Genomic DNA, 21,667 nt, shown 5'->3' with positions numbered 1-21,667 from the left:
ATGTCCTCTTTTTGTCTGTGCCCATAAAAAAAAGGAGGATGCAGAGAGACTCCGACCCAGACTATCACATTCCTCCTTTTCTCCAGGATGTCTCTGTGGATCTGCAGCCAGTCCAGTGAGCAAATATCCCCTCATGCTCAGTCTTTTTCTCTTCTTTTTCTTTAAACCAGAAGAGAACTTTCTCACATTTAAGGGCAGACAAACTGGAAATGGGAAAGCATTGGGTAAAAGCTGAGAAATGTGTACAAGATCTCCTCCTTTTTAGCTCTACATGAATTTTTTTTCAATCTTTGGTTAATGTATTATTGATACGGAAAAGAAAGATTAATTATGCATCGGAACATTATCTAATCGTTTACTGAGGGAATGCTGTTAAGGGAGGCGGCTGGAAGGAGCAGAGCAGCAAAGTGAAAGAGAAGTGAACGAGGTCTTTTAACAGGCTGCCTGTGATCCTGTCACTTCGTGTCCAGTGCGTCCCGTGCGGGGAAGCGAGGAGCGCGTGCTCCCTGCAGCCGACTGGAATATCGATGACATGCAAGAATGTGAAGAGACGCTGCAAAGAGAGGCGGCACTCTGCTTCAAAAGTTAAAAAAATAGTGACGATCTGTTCCGTTCAAGCAGCTGCGCCCCCCCCCCCACCACCACCACCACCTTTTTTCCTCTGTGCCTCAGTACCTTCACTTATGTTGATCAGACTGATACAGTGATGTGAAAAAGTCTTCAGTCGTCCATTATTTCTTTCCGATGTGAGGCTGGCGTTCTTGTAACGTTTTGAAGTGGTTCTGATGAATGGGTTTGCGACCTGCAGACGTTTCGCTTTGGATGTCGGTGGCTTCTTTTCCTATCAGTCCGGCAAACCTTTTTTTTTTATTTTCGAAGGGCAATCAAATAGTCGATAGTTTGTTAAATTCCAGATTTGATCACATTTTAGAGCGATGAAACGGTAAATGTCTTAAAATGAAAAAACATTAACAAATCGAAACCTCTCTTTACGCTATTCTCCAAACCAGATATTAAGACGCACTTTTCTGACACACAAAAAAAACATATTATTTCTGTACATGGATGACGATCTCTGAAACAATGACAAAAAAAGAAAGAAAAAAACATAACAATGCAACAATGCATTCAGTTGAAACAACCAAAACACTGAGCGCCTTTAAATCAAGGCTGCTAACCCATTTCTTTATTGTTGCCTTGGATTCATAATGGCGAGCAAATTGATTTATATATTTAATGTTTATTTGTTTCGTGATGACATTTCATTAGCCTAATAGCATAATTACCTAAGTCCCATTTTACAAAATAGGACTTAGGCAGTTATGCTGTTAGGCTAATGATTTGACAAAACGTAATGTTTATTGCTGTTTAATAATAGGTTACTGTGTTATGTTTTAATAATTTTAAAGCAGATAAACTTGCTTCGGTTTGAAAATGTTGTCGAAATAAAGTTTCAAAATCCTACTGCAGCAGTTAAAGTGTCAGGAATACGACAGACAGGTTGTGTTTAGAAAAGTGAGACTTTCAGCTTCTTCCATTCACTGACACTTTTTACATGACCACTACTGTTGCTTGTGAATATTTTCCTTGATTTTCTTCTTAATCATCGAGTAAATGATGAAGATCTTCCTATTATGTGTTTTTGGGTGTCCATGGTGTTATGCATAAGATCTGTGTTTGGCATGTAATGACATCACACTTTTGGTTGCTTTGTTTGTATATTTTTCTCCATTCTGACATAGAAATGAACATAATTATGACAATTATCATTGTCATCCACAAGCCTGAATATAACTGAAAATGAAAAGTCGAAACCATAGTGCTTTAGATTTGATTTACACCTCTTATGATTTGAGCAGTCTGTACGTTCACACTTCACCCCTTTTTATTTTTTCCCCTATAGATAAACGTAAATCCTGTCATGTATATTTTTTAGCACAACATGCTATCATGTTCTGATCTAAAAATGGAGAAGATTTGAAAAACAAAGAAGATGTTTCAAGACCTTCAGAAATCCCAAAAAACTCATGATCAAAACCACTTTGGTTTGAAACCTTAGAATATATAACACGATTACTGACTTCAGCAGGAAGAAAGTGAAAATGACACATTTTATTTAACATGCAGCATCATGTGGCTGTAACGCAACATCACACTTCTGAGTCATCTGTATTTTAAGCGCCTTTGAATCAGCGACGGCACGGAGCTGATGTTTATTGATGTTGCGTTGTGTGTTGCTGAGAGACTTAAAAAAAAAAAAAAATTTTTATTAAATTTTTTCGCAAATCAAACCACAGTGAAGCTGTGCCAGAAATATCCTGTCAGACATCAGACAACGGGGACGGTTTTGTTTTGTGTCTTTTTTCTTTCCCCTCACAGAAATAAAAATTCGACACCAGACAACAAAGAGGGTTGAGAAATGTGAGGCACGCTGCCAGTTGCTCTTCCCAATACAATGAAATGGATTCAGCGTGTGTGTGTGTGTGTGTGGGGGTGTGTGTGTGTGTGTGTGTGTGGGCGTGTTCAATTTGGGGTGTTTTTAAGCACCGGAAACCAGGAATAAGATTGTGATATAAATAATCTCTAGATTCTCCAGTAAAACAGCAGCATGATCTAATATTAGCCCGGATGAGATGTGGACCGTAATATACTTTCGGTACAGATGGGCTCAGTGGATGACGCCATCTGTGCACAAAGCCTTTCTGTATTTATGTGCACAATCATAAATCAGGGTTTTGGCTGTTCGTATACATACTTTTTTTTTTTCTTCTTTTTTTCTCACCGAGTATTTTGAGTTGGTTGCAAGCTCCTCCCCTTCTCTGAGCCAGCTGATCATTGGTTTTGGGTTTCCCTGGGCAGAGCAGCTGAGCAGGGTGCTTCCCCCTTCCTTCGCCTCCACATACTGCTGCGGCGTCGCTGTGAATGAAGGTGGGGCTGTAGAGACAGAAAAAAAAAAAACCATGTACTTAAAGTCTGCATTACATGTGTTTTAGTAAACACATGTAATGGTTTACTAAAACACTGTCATACTGGTTAACAGGTTAACTACTATCTAATGCGCTGCAAGACGCAGAGTTTAGTGCTTCCCCTCTATGTGAGGACCGATCACACCAGGATTATACTGGTTTTACGTTCCTTCAAAACCGTTGGGAGGTTCAGGGTTTTTCTCAACGAAAACAAGGTCAAATTTGATTTGTTAGGGAGTTTTCTCATCTCATAGCCAACTTGGCTCGATTGGGGACCAAAAATGTGTAATTTGTTACATTTCCAGCTGCACTGTGTCAAACGAACCAAACCCTTTAAGAAAACCTGTTCTCCTCCTCGCCTGTGGTGGCGCTGAGCCACTGAAGGAAAACGGCACAAGAACCTCTGAAGAAGAGACAGATCAACTTCTTTCTTCACAAAATGTAAACAAAACTGATTTGTAGGATTTCTCTGTTGTCGTTGGTGAAAGACCACATGTTATTTCTCCTGCTAGCGCCAGACTCGGGTTTGTTTTGATTGTGTCTACCCAGAATGCACTGCGCTTTAGTTCACTTCCTGCTTTTAGAGAGGTTTCCAGTCGGGCTTTCGTCACAACAAGCACATTCTCCCAGTTCCGAATGAAAAGTGTTAATACTGCAAAATGTAATCTGTTTTATTAGAAGAAACAACTTCACATTTGTACAGCAAATACATTTGTCTTATTTTATCTTATCTGTGTCTAAAATTAAACCTGTAAAAAAAGAGAAAGAAGCATTATTATCAATATCCTAACTTTCTTTTAGACTACTTATAAAATAATCCTGGTTGTCACTAAATAAAAAGTTACTAATGATGTGTTTTACCCATCTGATGTTTTCAGATTTCTAAATACAGTCAGTACCAGTGTCCTTTACTGAACAGGAAATGGCCCGGGAATGGGGAATCGAACCAAGGACTGTCGTTTTACACTTTATTGTTGTGTGTGTTATTCAGGAAACTCTTCTAAAAGATATTTTAATTTTCAAGAAGTGGTGAAATAAAGGCTAAATAAAAATTTAACACACACTTACATAACCTCACCATAAAGCAGGCATGTTTAGGAGTTGACAAAAGAATTCAGAATATCTAAAGCGCCCAAAGCTTCACTTTCCTGAGTAAAGGTCACTGCTCATAATCCAATAATGAGAGAGAAACTAAGCAAAACTAGCATTAAAGCAGCAACATGGAACTTGCAGTATTTTAAAAATACTTTAATTTTTTTTTTTTTTTACATATTTGCTAAAACTCACTGTCACTATGACAGTATAAAATGAAACGGATAATCTGCGAAAAAGCAGAAGAGCTCAATTTTTTCACAGATCATCTACAGTATCTTATATTGTACTGACATGACATGGTGACAGTTTAAACAAATACGTAAAAAAAAACACTGTTTACATAAATGTACATACCGCAGCTTTAAGGGAAAAACTGTTCGAATCAAACTAATCCTGTTTGAAAAAGTGTTTACTCCTTAAACCTACTAAACTGCCATCAAGATTTGAACGCAAAGTTTGTATTCTTGGTTGTGAATATAATTAGACTTGTGGAAACCCAAAAGCTATTGGCTTATAAAGCTGCAGTATGTAACTTTTATGAAAATAAGATTTTTTTTTTTTTTTTTTTACATATTTGCTAAACTTATCACCATGTCGTGACAGTAACTGCTGTGATTTTTTTTTTTACAAACCACAATAGTAGCTCTATAAAGTAGTGGAGGAGCTTCACTTTTTCACAGATTATTTGTCATACGCCAAACTGTCACAATATGGTGGCAGTTTTAACAAATGTTGGGGGGGGGAAAAAACACATTTTCTTAAAAGTTACATGCTGCAGCTTTAAGGTAGAGTTAAACAACCTTTTGCTAAAGATTCACTCAGGTGTTTTCACTTTTTCAAAATGATCAGAATGAAACCCAAACATTTCTCTGCAGTTCTTTTGTAACGTGTTTGTCTGTTTTTCAGTTGTTAACAGAGGGACAGCAGAGGTATGCAAAAGCAATTAGATCCTACAGTTGCTGCTCATAATGTCTGGTGATGTGACAGCCACCAGCTGCACGCCGGACATGGATCTGAGTGCATAACAATCCCACTTATATCCTTCCTATTTAGCAAAATAAAACACACACTTTGCACCATCGCTGTGCTTCCAACTGATGTTTCTGAGCTCCTTAAATAGCCGCCGCCGCTGCGCTGCTAATCATTTCCTCGAGGCCACCAAACTGCAGCTCTTTCCTTTCTACATAACATTTCGATTATAAATAGTCCCACCGAGTTCAGTTAAATAAAAAAATAAGAGCGCTTTGGTGAAAAATGGGTCAGCGCTTGCCGCTGGGAGTGCTGGCATGCTTCAGACTGCACACAAGCACCTGGCATGTAATAAACAAATTACCCAATTAGCACTTTAGACATCTGTCTGTCCGTACTGGCCTTTCGCTCTCTAACACCCATTACATTACATGATACAGTTGATTAAAAGAGATTCTTATAGAAAGTACCAGTGACGTATCCTTCACCCTTTGAAGATGATTGGTAGATAGCTGAAAGATACTGGTTTTAGGTTGTATAAATTTAGTTTTTGATTGATTCTCAAAGTGACTCTATGCTGCTGATAATTACGTCGTTTGATCGCCCCTCTACGCGCTGCGTGGAACAATTAGCTTCGTTTCCACTTTCCTCCAGGGAACAAACGTCAGCTGACAGGAAGTAGCTGACAGGAAGTAGCTGACAAACGTGGCGGTGCTGTGACAGCAGCAGATACATCAGCCCACCTGGGAATTGTTTCACATCGTCAGCTGCAGCGCCGCACGCAGGAAGCGTCACCACGGACGGGGGGAAACATGGGAATTACACAAAATAAGAAGAAGAAAAAAAAAGCAGCATCCTGCGCAGTAAACCCCTGCCCTACTTACAGATGCTCTGCATCAATTATCCACATTAAAAAAATGCTTGAAGAAGTTATGCTCCTTCTGTTCGTCTCTGTAGACCAACATGGCACAACTTGTTCAAGAACTTTAAAGCGGTTTCACATCTCTTCAATCTCCTCGTACTCTTTTTTTTTTTTCTGTCTTTTTTTGTGTCCCTAAGAGAACGGAGCTCAAAAAGAGCAAATTCTTTATTGGTTTAACAACGTGAAGTTGAAATGCTTCAATATGTGAAGTAAAAAGCATTCAAGGACAAGTTCCTGTCTCAACTAAAACTGATGCAGTTCACAGAATTCAGAATATAATTGATTTTTAAAAATCTTTTACACAAATTCTTGACATGCTGGACACTAGGCTGTAAACAAACGGGCAGCAGTATTCCATTTTAAGACAATAAAAAAAGCACTGCAATTCGTTTTTGTACATATGATGCGCAACTAAAGTTCTCTGCCTTTTTCCTCACAAGCTGTCTGAATTAGAATCAGTCTAAACATTTGCTGTGTTTGAAAACCTAGCTAAAGTAGCTAGCTACTTTAAAGTAGCTACTTTAGCTAGACTAAGTAGCAAGCTATTTTACTAAATAGCTAGCTAGTCTAGCTACTTTAATTAGACAAGCTAAACTTGTAGTTGGTTAAAGATGCTACTTTAGTTAGACAAGCTAAACTTGTTGTAGCTACTTTAGCAAAGCTGGCTAAAGCAGCTAAACTAGCTAGAGTAGCTACTGCAGAACAGGACACTTTCTTATTCGATTACAAGCTAAACTTGTAGTCTTTACTTTCGCTACTCTCTGGCTAAAGTAGTTAGACAAGCTCAAGTAGCTATTACAAAATGGGATAATTTTTTCTTAATTACTCGATTGACGGGCCAGAATAATCACTAAATTACTCGATTACTAAACAATGATCTTCAACAGCCCTAGATGAGTGTATGTGAGCCTCTGGTCAGAACTGTACTCATTTTATTGGAGATTTATGTTTTTAATTCCATGCGTTTGTAAAAGTAAATCAATGTGCGAAACAAGAAGAAAAAGGAAAGAAACGATAGAGCCTTAAAGATCAGCAACAAACGAGGTTCAGTCCGAGACCCGAATGCCAAATTATTACTCACTAAGTGGCGCGGTTGCGAGATTTCATTAATGATGTTTTCAGGCGACTTCACAAAGTAGCAAGAAGGAGGAAGACGCGGTGGATGAAAGAAAGAAAGATGAGACAAAGAAGTGCCGGAGGACAGAGACGGAGCGAGAGAGACTGGCCTCAGTGTCTCTTCCGGGCACAAGGCCTTGCCATCTGACACCTGCCACTGAGCGGGCATGGAGTCCCTGTCCGCTTGGCAGGAAGTTGGCGCCCACAAACAGGAACACAAAGGAGGAGTTCATGCAAATACCAACGGCCAGAGGAAACGAGTGTCCTTTAATGTCTGCTGGGGCCGGGCGAAGACGCCACCTGCTCCACCTCAAAGACTCCCATTTAGAGGACTACAACGACTCAGCTCCCCCGTTAGATGTTTGAAATACTGAACCAGCTTTCAAATTGTGACAAATGAGTTCATATCAGTCCTGCTGCTGCACCTCAAAGAGTTGGGAGCTTGTTGCGAATATTAACGAGGCGGTTACAGAGACGCAGTTTGCTCAAACAACCAGACATCGACACAAACGCGCCCACAGATGCTCTCGAACCTCCCAAAACGGCACAAAAGGAGCGCGGCGCAACATGACCCATTCAGCCAATTCAACCAGCAAACACAGATTTCCTATTAAAGTGGTGGGTAATTCATAGCGGGCAGCAGGGTAACGCACAGGAAGAAACCCCCCATTATATTCTGCCTTTATTACAGCCATTTAAACAGATCAGCATTTTTATCCTAAAGTGGCTATGCAAGCAGTCGATGCTTCTCTACACATTACTTTACACACCACGCCTTGTGATCCTTACTCAGATGTGACAAGGGGTGGAAAAAAAGGGAAAAAAAAAACATGCAAGAAATCGAAGAGAATATGCATGAGTTTCACGCAGCTCTCGTTAAGTTCACAGACCAAAAATATACGTGATTAACAGCACCTTGCCCCCCCAAGTCACTCTGACGACGCAGAGGAGTGCAGCTTTCTGGAGTCTGTGAAGTTTCAGGAGAAATCAACACTTCCAAGTCTTAACATTTCTCTGTTTTATCACTTGAATTCCCCAGGAACAAAAAGAAAACTGCTGCTATACAACAAAATTAGAGCAGGAGGTGATCTCATTTATGCTAACGTGCAGCAGCCTCACCTCATACTGTCCTGTAAAACTCTTTATACGCTTCGAACCTCAGGTTAGAAGTATTTGTTGCAGGAGAATTTTATGCAACATACCAACACAAAGTACTCCAAGGTTGTCAAGGAAAATGACTTTAAATGTGTTTGTTGGGATTGGGGAGAAATTGAAGCCATATACCAATATCACAGGATTGAAGCATGGAAAATCCCACATGTGGAGAAAAAGCTAACTCTGTGTTCACACCGTATCCATGGTGACTCTTGGCGATGGCAGCATCATGCTGAGGTAATGCTTTTTCCAGACATGAAGCCATCCAAGAAGCACGAAAACATGACTTGAAATTTGCCGCTCACAGACAAGTCCAACAACAACGGACTAAGTTATATTTTTGGCACAAAAAATACCTGGGATCAGATTAGGGAAAAGAAATTAACAGATTAAAACAAACTCTAGACCATCCATCCATCCACCCATTTTCTAACACCCTTGTCCCTAGTGGGGTCGGGAGGTGCTGGTGCCTATCTCCAGCTACGTTCCGGGTGAGAGGCGGGGTCACCCTGGACAGGTCGCCAGTCTGTCGCAGGGCAACACAGAGACAGACAGGACAAACAACCATGCACACTCACACTCACACCTAGGGAGAATTTAGAGAGACCAATTAACCTGACAGTCATGTTTTTGGGCTGTGGGAGGAAGCCGGAGAACCCGGAGAGAACCCACGCATGCAGAGGGAGAACATGCAAACTCCGTGCAGAAAGACCCCAGGCCGGGAATCGAACCCAGGACCTTCTTGCTGCAAGGCAACAAACAGTGCTACAAACTGTTGCCACTGTGCAACCCACTAAGCTCCAGACCTGAATGAAAATTTTTTTTAAATCTATTGGCAAAATTTTAAAATTTACGTTCATAACCATCTCCATCTGATCGGACTCAGCTAGCTGGAGTTATTTTGCACAGATTGCACAAAAAAAGTTCAATCTAATTGTGCAAAGCTGGCAAAGATACAACTATAAGGCTAGGAGAGCTCACTGAAATGAGTGGAATTTTCTGCAAAGTATTACCAAAGGGGGTTAGATCCAAATAAATGCACAACATTAAGATGTTGCTATTAAAGAAGTTACATTTTTGTGCCTCTACTTCACAATTCTGCATCACTTTGGATCTGTGTATCTAGGATAGAGTAAAAATAACATTTATTGCCACTGTGGGAAATTTTCAGGTGGAGTAGCAGCAATGCATGAAGATTAACACAAAATTTCTTTTTATAAAAATATATAAAGAGAACTATGAATAAAATGCTGTGCAGTAAGGTTAAATTTACCACATAAAATACCGTACAGTTATTAAAATTATTAAAAATAGCACACTCCAATCTAAAAAAAAAAAAAGGAAAAACAAAAAGAAAAATGTGCAATTGAGTCGGATATAAAACAACAAAAATCTACTGAATTTGCGTGCGTATTTTTAAAAAAAGCATTTAGAGAAATAGTCTAAAACTGTATGTAGCAGACGGCTTTGCAGAGCGTAATAAGACACAAGCGCATCTCCGTCTGTGACGCTCCGCAACAACGTGAAGACGACACACTTCACGCTGGATCCTCGGAGCCACTGGGGCATTCCAGGGAAATGCAAAGGTGCAGATTTTTTTTCTCCTTTTTTTCCCCCCGCCTGCTCATCAGTTTGACGGCTCTCAGACCATCACGGACGAGCTTTGCTGGAACCGCCTGAAACTGGCCACAATCAATCCTTCCTCTGAGCAGCCTCTCGCTCCTTTATTACCTCTGCCTTCTTATTTTTGAAGGCAGAAAAGAGAGCCCTGTGAAGCTCTGTCAAGCATCATGAAAAAAATGCAAAATGATTAATATCTATATATTGGAGCAGGAACTCAGGTTTATGGAGAGGATGTGAGTGAAAGGCTCCAACCTATAGGGCCCGCCATGTTAATTGGCTCCCCTGTAAAGATGAGTAGCAAGCATTATGTTGATAAATATTTTATTGCAGTAAAATACTCACAGTGGATTTTATAGGGGAAAAAAATCAACCTTTCATTGGAGTTTATTCATTGAGTAGGGAAAAAATGCATCTTTGAGTGTCCTAAAAATACCATATAAAGTTTGATATATTATCATCATCACCAGAGCCAGACTTATTGGTACCACTGCTTCCTTTGCACAACCTCATTTTAGTCAATATCACTTAGTTTTCTTGTACATGATTTTACGAGGTTGGAGAGAGATCTAAAAATCGGTCTCTTTAGATCAGTGTTTCTCAAACTTTTTCAGGCCGAGGACCACGTAACCCATTTCACACACTCACGGACCACCTCACTTGAAATTGCCCCACAATAACACAACATCTCAATATATACAATCAGAAATGAAAGTATAAGTCTCTTAACTCATTTATTGTCATGAACAATTCGACTTGGGGCGTTTTTAGTTATTTCTAAGCTTTTCAATGATGTCAAACACATGAAGAAGTTGCTCTTTACTATAAGTGTTGTTTGCATTAATAACATTTAGGGCTACCTGTAATTTAGAAGAACAATTAAAGAAAAAAAAAAGACTTGAGTTGCTTTGGCAGAAACAAAAATCCTCTTCAGCACCATTAAATGTAAAAAATATGTACGCATTCATCTCTCTATTGTATTTAATTTAATTTAAATAAAATAACAATAGCTGTTGATGTGTGAGCAGAGCATCATAAGCCAGAAAAGTCAAAAAACAAACATCAGTTCTCTCCTACCGTTCACGGCACAGAGCCATTCAAGAGAACTGAATCGTGAACGACAATTCTCCCAGCTGGTATGACTTCTCTTCCTCCGATCATATAAGTAATCCTAGAGTTGTTTTCTTTCTGCCAGTATCTTCAGCCTTTCTTTTGATTGACAAGGTTTTAAGCCACTTATCCATTATCATTTTTAAAAACAAGCCTTTGGTAAGCGAGCTGTAGCGTTGCACTTTGAGCTCACGTCATGCCAAATAAACAGTCCTTTACACGCAGTACCTTGCGGACCACTAGGGGGTGTTTATGGCCCACCGGTGGACCGGAGGTCCACAGTTTGAGAAAGACTGCTTTAGACTGTCCAGAGTCCCAGGTCCTCTGTTATGCCCCTTTGTTTAAGAGTGAATTCCCACCAGCCCTGTTTAGTCTGCTTCAATCAAACTCTAGTTCGTTTGTCTAGAAAGTCCGGTTCGTTCATGAATCAACCCAACTCTGGTACGAACCAAAAGAGCAAACTCTGGTCCTCTTAAAAACCTCGGTCTCGGTTCCGTTGAATTGAAGTCAGGTGTGGTTTGAATTATGTGAGACGGCTCCAAAAGCAGGAAGCGGGCGATAGCACAGGGCATTCTGGGTAAATACAACCAACACAGTAAGTCTAACGCTAGCGGGAGAAATGACTCACCAAGACATCCTGTAACCACTAAAATCTGATGCCACTCCACTTTTATTTACATTTTGTACAGGAGAAAGTTGTGCTCAGTGTCTTCTTCAGATTGTTTTGTGTTATTTCCTTCAGTGTTTCTTGGTGCAGCGCCCCCCCCAGGCGAGGAGGGGAACAGGTTTCTCAAAGGGTTTGGTTTGCTTGACAGTGCGGTGTGAAAGCGATCTGAGCCAGATGAAAATGGAACAAATGTTTTCAGTTGTTTGATTTATCACTGACCTGGAAGAAACAAATTCACGCTAAAATTCGTACTTTTTTAATCACAATAGTAACGCCCCTCAAGTACTTTCATCAATTAAAGCCAGCAGTGCCAAAAGTCTGGACACCAGTGGAGTGTTAGCTCATCTTAGGCTTTCCTGAACAATGAGTTCCAGTTTACTAAAGTGAAAATGTTTACGTTTATGGTGGTAGAACAAAAAATAGATTTTTGGGGGGGGGGGTTTCATGTAGACTTAGTGATCCCAAGGCGACACACTTTGCAGAGATTCTCCAACGGCGAGCTTTAAAAATGCTTCTTCTTTTTTTTTTTACCTCTCTTACTATCACACAGGGTTTTCTAATTAAAAGTTTAACAAACTCTCAAATTTCGGTTAAACCAGATTAATTGAATAAATCTCTTAAATATTTGTATTCAATACACAAATGTTGTGTTTTTTTTGTTTTTTTTTTAACTAAAGTAAGTAGATTCCTCGAGTGATTCGAGTACCTCGATTATTAAAATTCCTCGAGGAAAATTGACCTGCCTCGAAGCTTCGTTAAATTATGTTTTATTATTTAATGCACCGTGTTCCGGCCGGGATATTACTTGCGATGCGTGGAGCTCTCACTTTCGCCTGAGTTGTTGACGGAAGCTAAGTGTTAGCAGCATAACGTCCAGTTTTCAAGTTCGGCGTTGGGAGGATTTTATTGATTGATGATAACGTCTGGGTCTTTGTCGTTTTTCAGGGGACCAATAAGCATCCTTAAAATGACTGGCGCGATGCTTGGAGTACGGCAGTCTTTTCTCCTCCCGGAGCTGCTGCCGGTGTTCAGAGTGAACAGTGGGGAAGAGCGCTACACAGGTATATTTACACAGGTGAGCGGATAGACTGAACACTGCGGGCGGCTGCGCATTAGATGATTAACACAAGTGTAGCTTTACGGACGAACCGGAAAATTTATTTCATATCATCAAGGTCTCAACAAATGGGTGGCGGAGCTCATCGTGATGGCACGTAGCTGGAAGATGTTTCTGTGTGTGACAAACAAAGGTGTCAAATCCGGTCGCTAACAAACACAAAAGCTATAAATGTCTGGGCAAGGTGAGAGTTCATCTATTAAACTGACTGAAGATGAATGCATAAACCATTCATCTTCTGAAGATGAATGGTTTATGTACAGTATACGTATAAACGTATTTGTGAGCCTGCCTCTTTATTATTACACTGAATGTAATTTCAGATTTTTGTATAACTTTTCTTCGGCTCAACTTGGAAAGTGAGCTGCTACTGTTGCGAGTTAATTTTCTAAACTACAGAAAAGTTATTGTTGGGGAAGCTCAACTGTGAAAAATTGGACTGATGTTGATATGGGATAGTAAGACTGCTGTTGCGTTAGATTTACCAATGTTTTAATTTATCTTTTTTTTTTATCCAATTTCTCGATTAATCGTAAGAATAATCGATAGATTACTCGATAACTAAAATATTTGTTTACAACAGCCCTAAAAGTAAGCATAGTTGTACCATCTCTTCAACTACAAATTGACTTACCAAAGGATGATGGAAGTTGTCATCCTCTGGTATGAAGATGTGATGTATAAGCAAAAAAAAAAAGCTCAATGCTGTGTCCTTGAAACAGTAGATATTTTTTTTCCCTCTGTGAAGCTCAATGGGCGTTTTCAACAACAACACATCCTAGTTTTCTCCCCTCTTCACACGAGCAAGGCCATTCACTCACCGTTGACAGTGAGGTGCACCCAGCTGCCGTTGTGGAAGGTGTCGTACTGTTGCTCCAGCATCAGGACCCTGCACTCGTACCAGCCCTGGTCCTCGGAGCGCACCGGCTCGATCTGCAAGGAGGCCTTCCCATGCAGAGAAGCTCTGCCTGTAGACAGAGTTGGACGAAAGAGGAAAAGAACGCTGAGTTAGCCTCGGCAACGCCACAAACATTTTTTTTAAGGCATGTTGTTTTCCACAGCATATGCCGCCATGAGCTTTGCTGCGTGGCAAAAAGGAACATAATTATCTAAAAAGTGTCCACAATTGCTGAATGTTTTTTTCTCAATGTGACTGTTTGGATGTAGTGGTTTTAGGCATGACGTAAATGTGGGCCATTTCGTATCGTCCTCAGTCAGGGCGATGTTTAAAGGTTGCAAATATCAAACAATTTACTGTAATTTTTTTAGAATCGATTCATAGTCTGGTTTAAGGAAAGTTAGTTTTTCAAAACTTTTCTGCAAGAAGGAGTTTGCGCCGTTATTTTTGCTTTGATCTGGGGTCATAATTTGGGACGCGGCGATTCACTTTTGTCACTTCCGATACCGATACGATACAAATGAACGGTTACTTAAAATGTTTGTTTTTTAAACACAGACATAAATGAATAGAGTTATTTTGTACAGAGTTTGATAACTCTGCACCAGTTCAGCATACTTAAATACACCAATAGCTTCACAAGCTTGGACAAACATGATAAAAACAGCACAACTTTAATTTGTTCAGCAATTAGGAGTATAACAGCAGAAACAATAGATTGACTACCTTGGTCAAACATAAAAATTAAACTACAACAAACCTTTCAAATGGTTCTGAAAGTGCAATTAGGAATTCTGAAATCACAAGGGATGAGAGATTTAAACGAATGCAGGCGCATAGCAGAAACCTTCAGCTGCTGAGCGAGCCGCCGGCACCTCCGGCAGCCTCTGACAGCCCAGCAGACTTCTGCTCCGTCTGACAAGTGTTCAGGACAATGGGGGCGTTTTTTTCCCCAAAAAACTTTGATGTGTAGATGTACTGTAAGTACAGTTTCCTGTCACTTCAAAGCGAGTGTCAGGCAAACAGATCGACGTTGAGGGAGGGCTGAAATTGCTCTCGCGGCAATGAAGTGGCATTAGTCAGGTACTAACGCCGAGCATGGCTTTCCTGCTCCAGGGGAAAAAAACAATTATATACATATATATATATATATATATTTTCTTTTTAGCAGAAAATCAATTCAACAAACAGGAAGTGGGAAGAATATCTTTTTAAAAAATCAGGGGGGTTTTCTGTGCGTTTTATTTTAAAGCTGTGATGTGCTGAGTGCGTGAGGCGATGGGGTGAAGGATCACGGTCACCCTGACCTCCAATTTGTCGGAAAGTGAAATGGTGCTGCTGTGAACAGAGTTTAAAGGACTGTATCCGAGTCGGGACCGGCCTCATGGGTGCCGGTCGCCGCTCACGCCGTACAAGGTTCTGTCTCCTGGGACATCAAAGCTCCTGGCTCAGATCACATGGCTGATTTGACCAAAACAGGAGAGGCCGTACAGCTACCAAATGTAGTGAGACATGACCAAGGCAGCGTTCCTTCAAATCTGCATGAAGTTTCGCTTTTGTTCTGCTTCGCATTTATCCTAAACAGTGGAGTTTGTGGTTGTCACATGGCAAAATGTGGAAAAAAGTTCAATTGGCATGAATACCTTTGGAGAAACTGTTCTGTGTATCATTTCTTTAGGGGCTTTTTTTACTAAATGGCAAATGGTCTGAACTTATAGCGCTTTTCCAATCATTTTGACCACTCAAAAAAAGTAGGTGACTACTGTGTGTCATACTTTATACACCAACACACAGATCAGTAAGCAACTTGGGGTTAAATGCCTTAAATCGACATGTGACAAAAGGAAGCTGAAGTCGGACATACAACCTTCCGGTCACAAGACAACGACTCGACCCACAGCGGCCTCTACTCTGCATATAGGTCTAATAATTTAGTGTGTAATCACATCATACCATTATAGAGATGCAACTGAAAGTGACCTGGTAGCAAGAAAGAAAGAAAAAGGAAAAAAAACACATTTTACCAGACAGTGTGGGAACAGCAGGATCTGATGATACATTTTCACACGCACATCTGAATTATTGATTGCATCTTTGCTGGAGTGAGAAAACAAAAATAGATGTTTTTAAATGCAACTGTTCCCTTTTTAGCTGCAGGGCAAAGTGGGAAAATGATCCAGCTTAACAGCAAGATATAAATCCTATTCCCTCCCCTCCCACCCCATTTGGCATAAATACCTGTTGCACCGAGAGCATTTCTTTCCAAATGTACTGTGGAAAAAAAAGAAATTGTAAGTACGGCATTTATAGAGATTTGTGTCTGGTTTGGGTAGCAGCTGGGTGATGGAATAATCACACATGTACTCTATTCATCAACTTTCCTCGCACCGAGCGAAAACAATTCATGGGAATAGCCCAAATGAGCTCGGAGACCACACCGAGCCATTAAGCGGCCCAAACGAGCGTCTCATAAAGCCGAGTCCGGCGTCGCCACAAACACGAAATCCCCAGAATGCACTTTAATCTACGTAATGAGACCGGCCATATTCAAGTTGCATCTGTTCGCCGATAATTCCTCGATGGTCGACTCCGAGCCACATGGCAGATGCCCACTAACGGCGTCCAAGCGAGCACGGTGAAGTGTCGGAGAGTGCCGCTTGTTCAAACCCCCCCGCGACGCAAGGAGGTTAGAGCGAGCAACGTGAAACGCTCCGGCAGATTCCGTGCCTTTTGAGACCGACGCAAAATGGAGGAAGAAAAAAGAAAAAAAGGAGAGGGAGCGAGAGAGAGGGTTCCCGAGATGATGATGCGTGTTCGTTTCAGTGAAGACCTGCTTCAAAAACCATAAGGAGTTTCAGTGAATTAATTACCAGTCACCTACTTTTCCCACCTTTCATATGAATAAAACACATACAAACCTGACTAGTTTAGGGACACACGAGAAGTGAATCTCCAAGCTGTTTTTTTTTTTCTTCTTCTTCTTTTTACAAGCCATGTGTTTGCTCATTTATCCTTATTACGTGGTCCAGGGAGGCTTTGTAATTGATAAAAAGTTGGTAAAAGGGACTCTTCTGATCTTCTTCACAAAAGCTTTCCTTTCAGAGATGCTAAAGAGGCGTGTGATGTTGGCTTAAATCCCAGTTATGTTAGCATTGCTGCTTTGATAGTTTTATTAAGATTAAATGCAGGGTTCAGACTGTTCTGTTTTGGTATCTTGTTGACAGTACACCAGACCGCCGGCGCTTTACAGTTCAGTATGCACAGATTGCCTATCTGCATATTTCTTTTTGCCATGGAGCGCATCTAAAATATTTGAAACACAATTCAGCTCAGGAAGCTAAAAACACCTAGCTTAAACGACACTTTACTGGCTAGCATTTGTAACCAATCCAGGAATGCCTTTCATTCTCCTTGGCACTGATTGGCTTTATCCTCAAGCACAATTATGTGGAAGATTGCAAAAGTTAGCTTATGTGAAAGTACTAAGATAGTTTTCGCTTGGGGTGCGCCAATCAATCGATCAGCCCAAATTTTCTGAACTTTGGGTGATCGGTAATCAGTAATTGGCCAATATTTGAGGAACCATGTCTTTGCAAAGATCAGAAAATCCACCCAAGTCTCTCTTTAGAAGCTTTTTTCCCGTAAACTGTAGTGGTTTATATTTTAGGTCGTTTTTAACTAGCCACAAAGCGGATGCATTTTCTTTTTGGACTACAAGGGAAACCTAAAACTCAGGGCACTTTATTGGTGGTTTAAGTTGTTAGTTTGTCCTCAACTGACGTCAAACCTTGTGATTTCACAGAAGCAAAGTACAGCTGTTCACTACCTCATGTTAAGTTTTGAAAAGAAGTTTATATTGTTTCACAGGGATTGTTCAGTGTTTTTTTTTTTTACTGACAGAGTCAATTATAACAGAAAATATAATTTAAAAAAATTGATATTAGCCAAAATTGGAATTGGCAGGTCAGGTTTTTTAAAGATTGCCATTCTCTGGTCAATCACCAATCTTTTAGGCAACAATGCTTAACTCTGCAAACATCAGGGTTCCACTGTACTTCATGTCAGTCTGTATCTTATACAGACAACAACGAGAACGATTCTAGTTTGGGAAGACTGACACAGGGTTTTGGCATATTTTACATTTCCAAAATTCTCCAGAATCTAATTTCTAAATTCTTTTCCAGGTTTTACCAGATAAAACCTGGAAAAATAACAAAGCTCCATCTCAAAATTTATAACAGTCAAACGAATCATGAGGATTATCCTGAACTAAATGCAGATTCTTCTACAGCTTATGAACTTTGATACAGTATATTACCAAACGTATTGGATAACCCTCGTAAATTCAGGTTTCCCAGTTGCCTCCTTGGTCACAAGGTCAGCCATGAAATTTCCTCACTTCTAGATGTTTCACCGTCAACCGTTAGTGGCATTATGACAAAGTGACCGGGACTTGGAGCAACACCAACTGGACCGCAGTGTGGTAGCCTACGTAAAATCTCGGGGCTGGGTCAGCAGATGCTGAGGAACATGACGTCCAAAGGTCTCCTACTGTCTGCGGTCAACGGCTGCACAACTTTCAAACCTCAGATTAGCTCAATGTCACAGAGAGGTCAAAAAGGGGATTTAAATGCCCAAAGTGTTACATCACCAAGTACAATTTTCTCCCTCGTTACCTTTAGTCCAAAAGAAATTATTTTCTTTTGGACTAAGAGATTTTTCAAAACTGAGATTTGAGAACCAGCTTGTTATTTGTAATGAACTCTTTAAGTAATACCATTTCATTTGATTGTCATAACCCCCTTTACTATTATTATTATTATTACTACTGCTATTATTATACATCACTCAGCAGTCTGGTCCAAACAGGCTGCGTTTTTCTTTTGACAGAAACCCAAATTTCCTAGTTTCCATCAAACATCAAACAGCAGGCAAATAGTTAACATTTAATGTGCTCTTTTATTTAGCCAATAAACGACCACATATTTTGTTTGTGGTCGTTTAAACGAAACGCAAAGTGAAACACTTTGCTTTACTTCTTTTTTTTTTTGTAAAGCAGAGTGTTTGCTTTACTAAAACCAAAGCAAACACTGAATTAACATTTAAGGGTTATAGCAAAGCGACAACATTCGGAGGAGAGAAAAAAAAAAAGAAAAAAGAAAACGAAGCCAAAAGCTACAGTTTTAATGAGGCTAGCGGTGCTTCTTAAAGGTCTCAGAGTTTATTTATATTGAGCTTCTACACATATTCACAGTTTGACATTTGAGCTAATTGTGAATACTTATGAAGTCAACCAAAACTAAACAAAGGGAAGAGTTAAGGCCCTGCAGTTATTAATGACCGACATTTTGCAAAATGGAGATTTTCTGACACGCTTGCGACTCTCGAGCTTCTGGTGGGGGACAAAAAAAAAAAAGATCTTTAAAAACTGCCTCCATACGTTTTGATTCAACCTACATTCATCTAAATGAACTGAAAAGAGTCAACAGAACCATCAATGGTGGTCTGAAGCAGAGGGGATGAACATCTCCAGTCCAGGCAGCAGCAGGGTGGGACAAGCAGCGCGAGGACTGGGTGACCTGTGAGCGCATTGCCCACTGAAATACCCCGCTGCTTGTTGAGAAGAGTAAAAAATGATCTGTGTTTTCACATCAGGTTCTCCAGCAAAACCAGAAAGAGTGGCTAGATTCAGTGCTGGTTTTCTGAAGAAGGGTTTCTGGAGGTGTGAATACTCAGTAAACGTTGACAGTACCAGAAAGCTAGCGTGCATGTAGCTTGCTACATCGACTGCATCTTAGAACAGACTGTATGGTATTATCACTGATATTTCAAATAACTAAGTACTAAGGTCGGTGATACAAATACGGGGCAACACTTCATGACTTTCCTCAGAATCACAAAGTCCATATTTTCATTTCTGTATTAGTTTGTTTCATTTCTAATTTTTTATTTTGTTATCATTAGTATTATTTTTGTTTGTTTTATTAAGATTTTCAGTGTTTTCCCCTTCCCTCCTGCTGTGACATCTCTAAATCACATTAATACATATCCTCATCTTTTTAGATTCTTTTAGTGCTTGGTGTGATATTTTATTACTGCTCCACTGTTCTCTGCCTCTACAAAACAAAAGAAAAAAAAAGAGTAAGTTATTTTCTGAAAAGTGCTCTGCGAATAAAGACTGATTTGAAGTTTGATAAACACAACCATGAACTTTCAAAGTTGGCAACTTAAGAGTTTGGGAGCATTTGTATCGGGTTTCTTTTTTTTTTTTTTACTTTATTTTATTTAATTATACATATGTACTGTACATACTGTATATATATAACTCATCTTTTAAAACACTAAAACACAACACCTTCTGTTTCTTTTCTTTGTTAGTTCCGTGATTTTTTTCCCCCTTCATTAATGTCCAGTAGTGTATCGCACCATGTATTTTCTACATTGATATTAAATAAAAAAAGAAAAATAACAATTTGTATCTGATTTCAAACACCATCAGCACTCACCTGTTATTTTATCCACCTTTTATTTATTTCTGCAATAAAATTGCGCTTATATCAGAAAGAAACAAGCTTTAGGAATCATTCAAAAGTGAGACCTGCACCTACTACAGATGGATGAACCAATTTTTCAAACTACTAAACTTTTTTCTTCTTAACTTAATAGGTACACACCGATGTTTAGTGAATACAACTGCTCATCATATATTACAATTAAACAACTCTTAATCAGATTTTTGTAACTGAACTCTAGTGATTTTTTTTCCTGTACGCTATAGAAAGTAAATTCTTCACATTTTCTACATCTCAAATGGAGGTTTTCAGCCCACTGCGCTGACTGTATGCACTCTGTGTTGCATTGTCACTGGAGTGTGCGGGAACCATGTACATACCATGCAGCATTAAACTGCTGAGACTCTCTTATTTCCCCTCTGTTCACCCAGACGCAGCAGATGCCTCTCCCCAAGTCGTGTTCAGGGAGCAAAATGCAGCTAAAAACCCGGCAATGTTACTCTCTTTACGACATCAGAGCGTCATTTTTCACAATATACATAAACACCATTGAGCGTAAGTACTGCTCAGGGATAAAAAAAACCATCATCTATATATGCAATCTGTGGATTATTAGTAGTCGGACATTGTTCTGTTCTCGCTTTATGATGAGGGTTTGCAGCAGCAGCAGCTGCAGCAGCAGCAGAAAAAAAAAATGGATTGCATAAACTCTGCACTGTCCCTGTAGAAATATTTAATTATATCAAGCCATGCTAAACAGAGATAAAACACACACAAAAACAAGAGCAAAAAACTATTTGAAGAGGTCAGAGTTACAGGTTTAGATTTGCTTCCTGCTTTTAAAGACACAGCTGTCAGTTTTAGCCCAATTTATTTTTGTCCCAGTGAGCAAAAGACGTGATTAAAAACCCTGAAGTCTGTTTGCACGACTTGCTTAGCCCCGAATCCCTCTGACTAAATTTAGATCATATTTAGCCCAAGCTGCTTGGGTGCGTGGATCTTAATTTATATTCCACACAAACAACTGAAAACATGGAAGATCCACCAGCTGATAGTGTAGATCGTAGGAAAAAATGCCAGGGAGCAGCAGCGGACCAGGGTCTTTGTTTAAATCGATTTAAGAGCTTGATTTATGGTCTGAAAGTCTTTTTCAGACAGTTTTCATAAGAAAATGTGGTTTTATTATTTTCAAAAATTACAATCATGAGTCAGATCAGAGTAAAAAAAAACAAAAAAACCCAACAACGTAAGGGACAAAAATAAATAAACAAGAGAAAACCCTAAATGTAATCCTATTTAACATATCACAGAAATACCAGATATAAAATACTGAGGCCTGGCAACAAAAGATCAAAGCTGAATAGGTTTTCTTTTTCTTTTTTTTAGATAGATAGATCAACTGATGAAACTCCACATTATTCAAATTATGTAATGCGACACAAACGTCAGTACTTATTATTCTCATAAAAATTGCCAGAAAATACTTGTCAAACAGAGAAAAACAGTTTAGTGATAGAAAA

General features: G+C 39.6%; 1 protein-coding gene across 6 annotated transcripts in view; it reads right to left on the bottom strand.

The window, feature by feature from the left end:
* igsf9ba (immunoglobulin superfamily, member 9Ba) overlaps window positions 1-21,667 on the bottom strand; it is an 88,184-nt gene that overhangs the window by 43,513 nt on the left and 23,004 nt on the right. For all 6 annotated transcript variants that reach the window (XM_032545157.1, XM_032545158.1, XM_032545153.1 and 3 more), the window contains exons 3-4: window positions 13,559-13,705; window positions 2,783-2,934 (exon numbers count right to left, since the gene is read on the bottom strand). In XM_032545157.1, the coding sequence (XP_032401048.1) occupies window positions 2,783-2,934; window positions 13,559-13,705 (299 nt within the window). The remainder of the gene's footprint in view (window positions 1-2,782; window positions 2,935-13,558; window positions 13,706-21,667) is intronic.

The sequence above is a fragment of the Xiphophorus hellerii genome, chromosome 18, assembly GCF_003331165.1.
Source record: "Xiphophorus hellerii strain 12219 chromosome 18, Xiphophorus_hellerii-4.1, whole genome shotgun sequence".
Classification (NCBI taxonomy): domain Eukaryota; kingdom Metazoa; phylum Chordata; class Actinopteri; order Cyprinodontiformes; family Poeciliidae; genus Xiphophorus; species Xiphophorus hellerii.
Note: the sequence above shows the minus strand (reverse complement) of the source record. Positions and strands in the feature narration are given on the sequence as shown.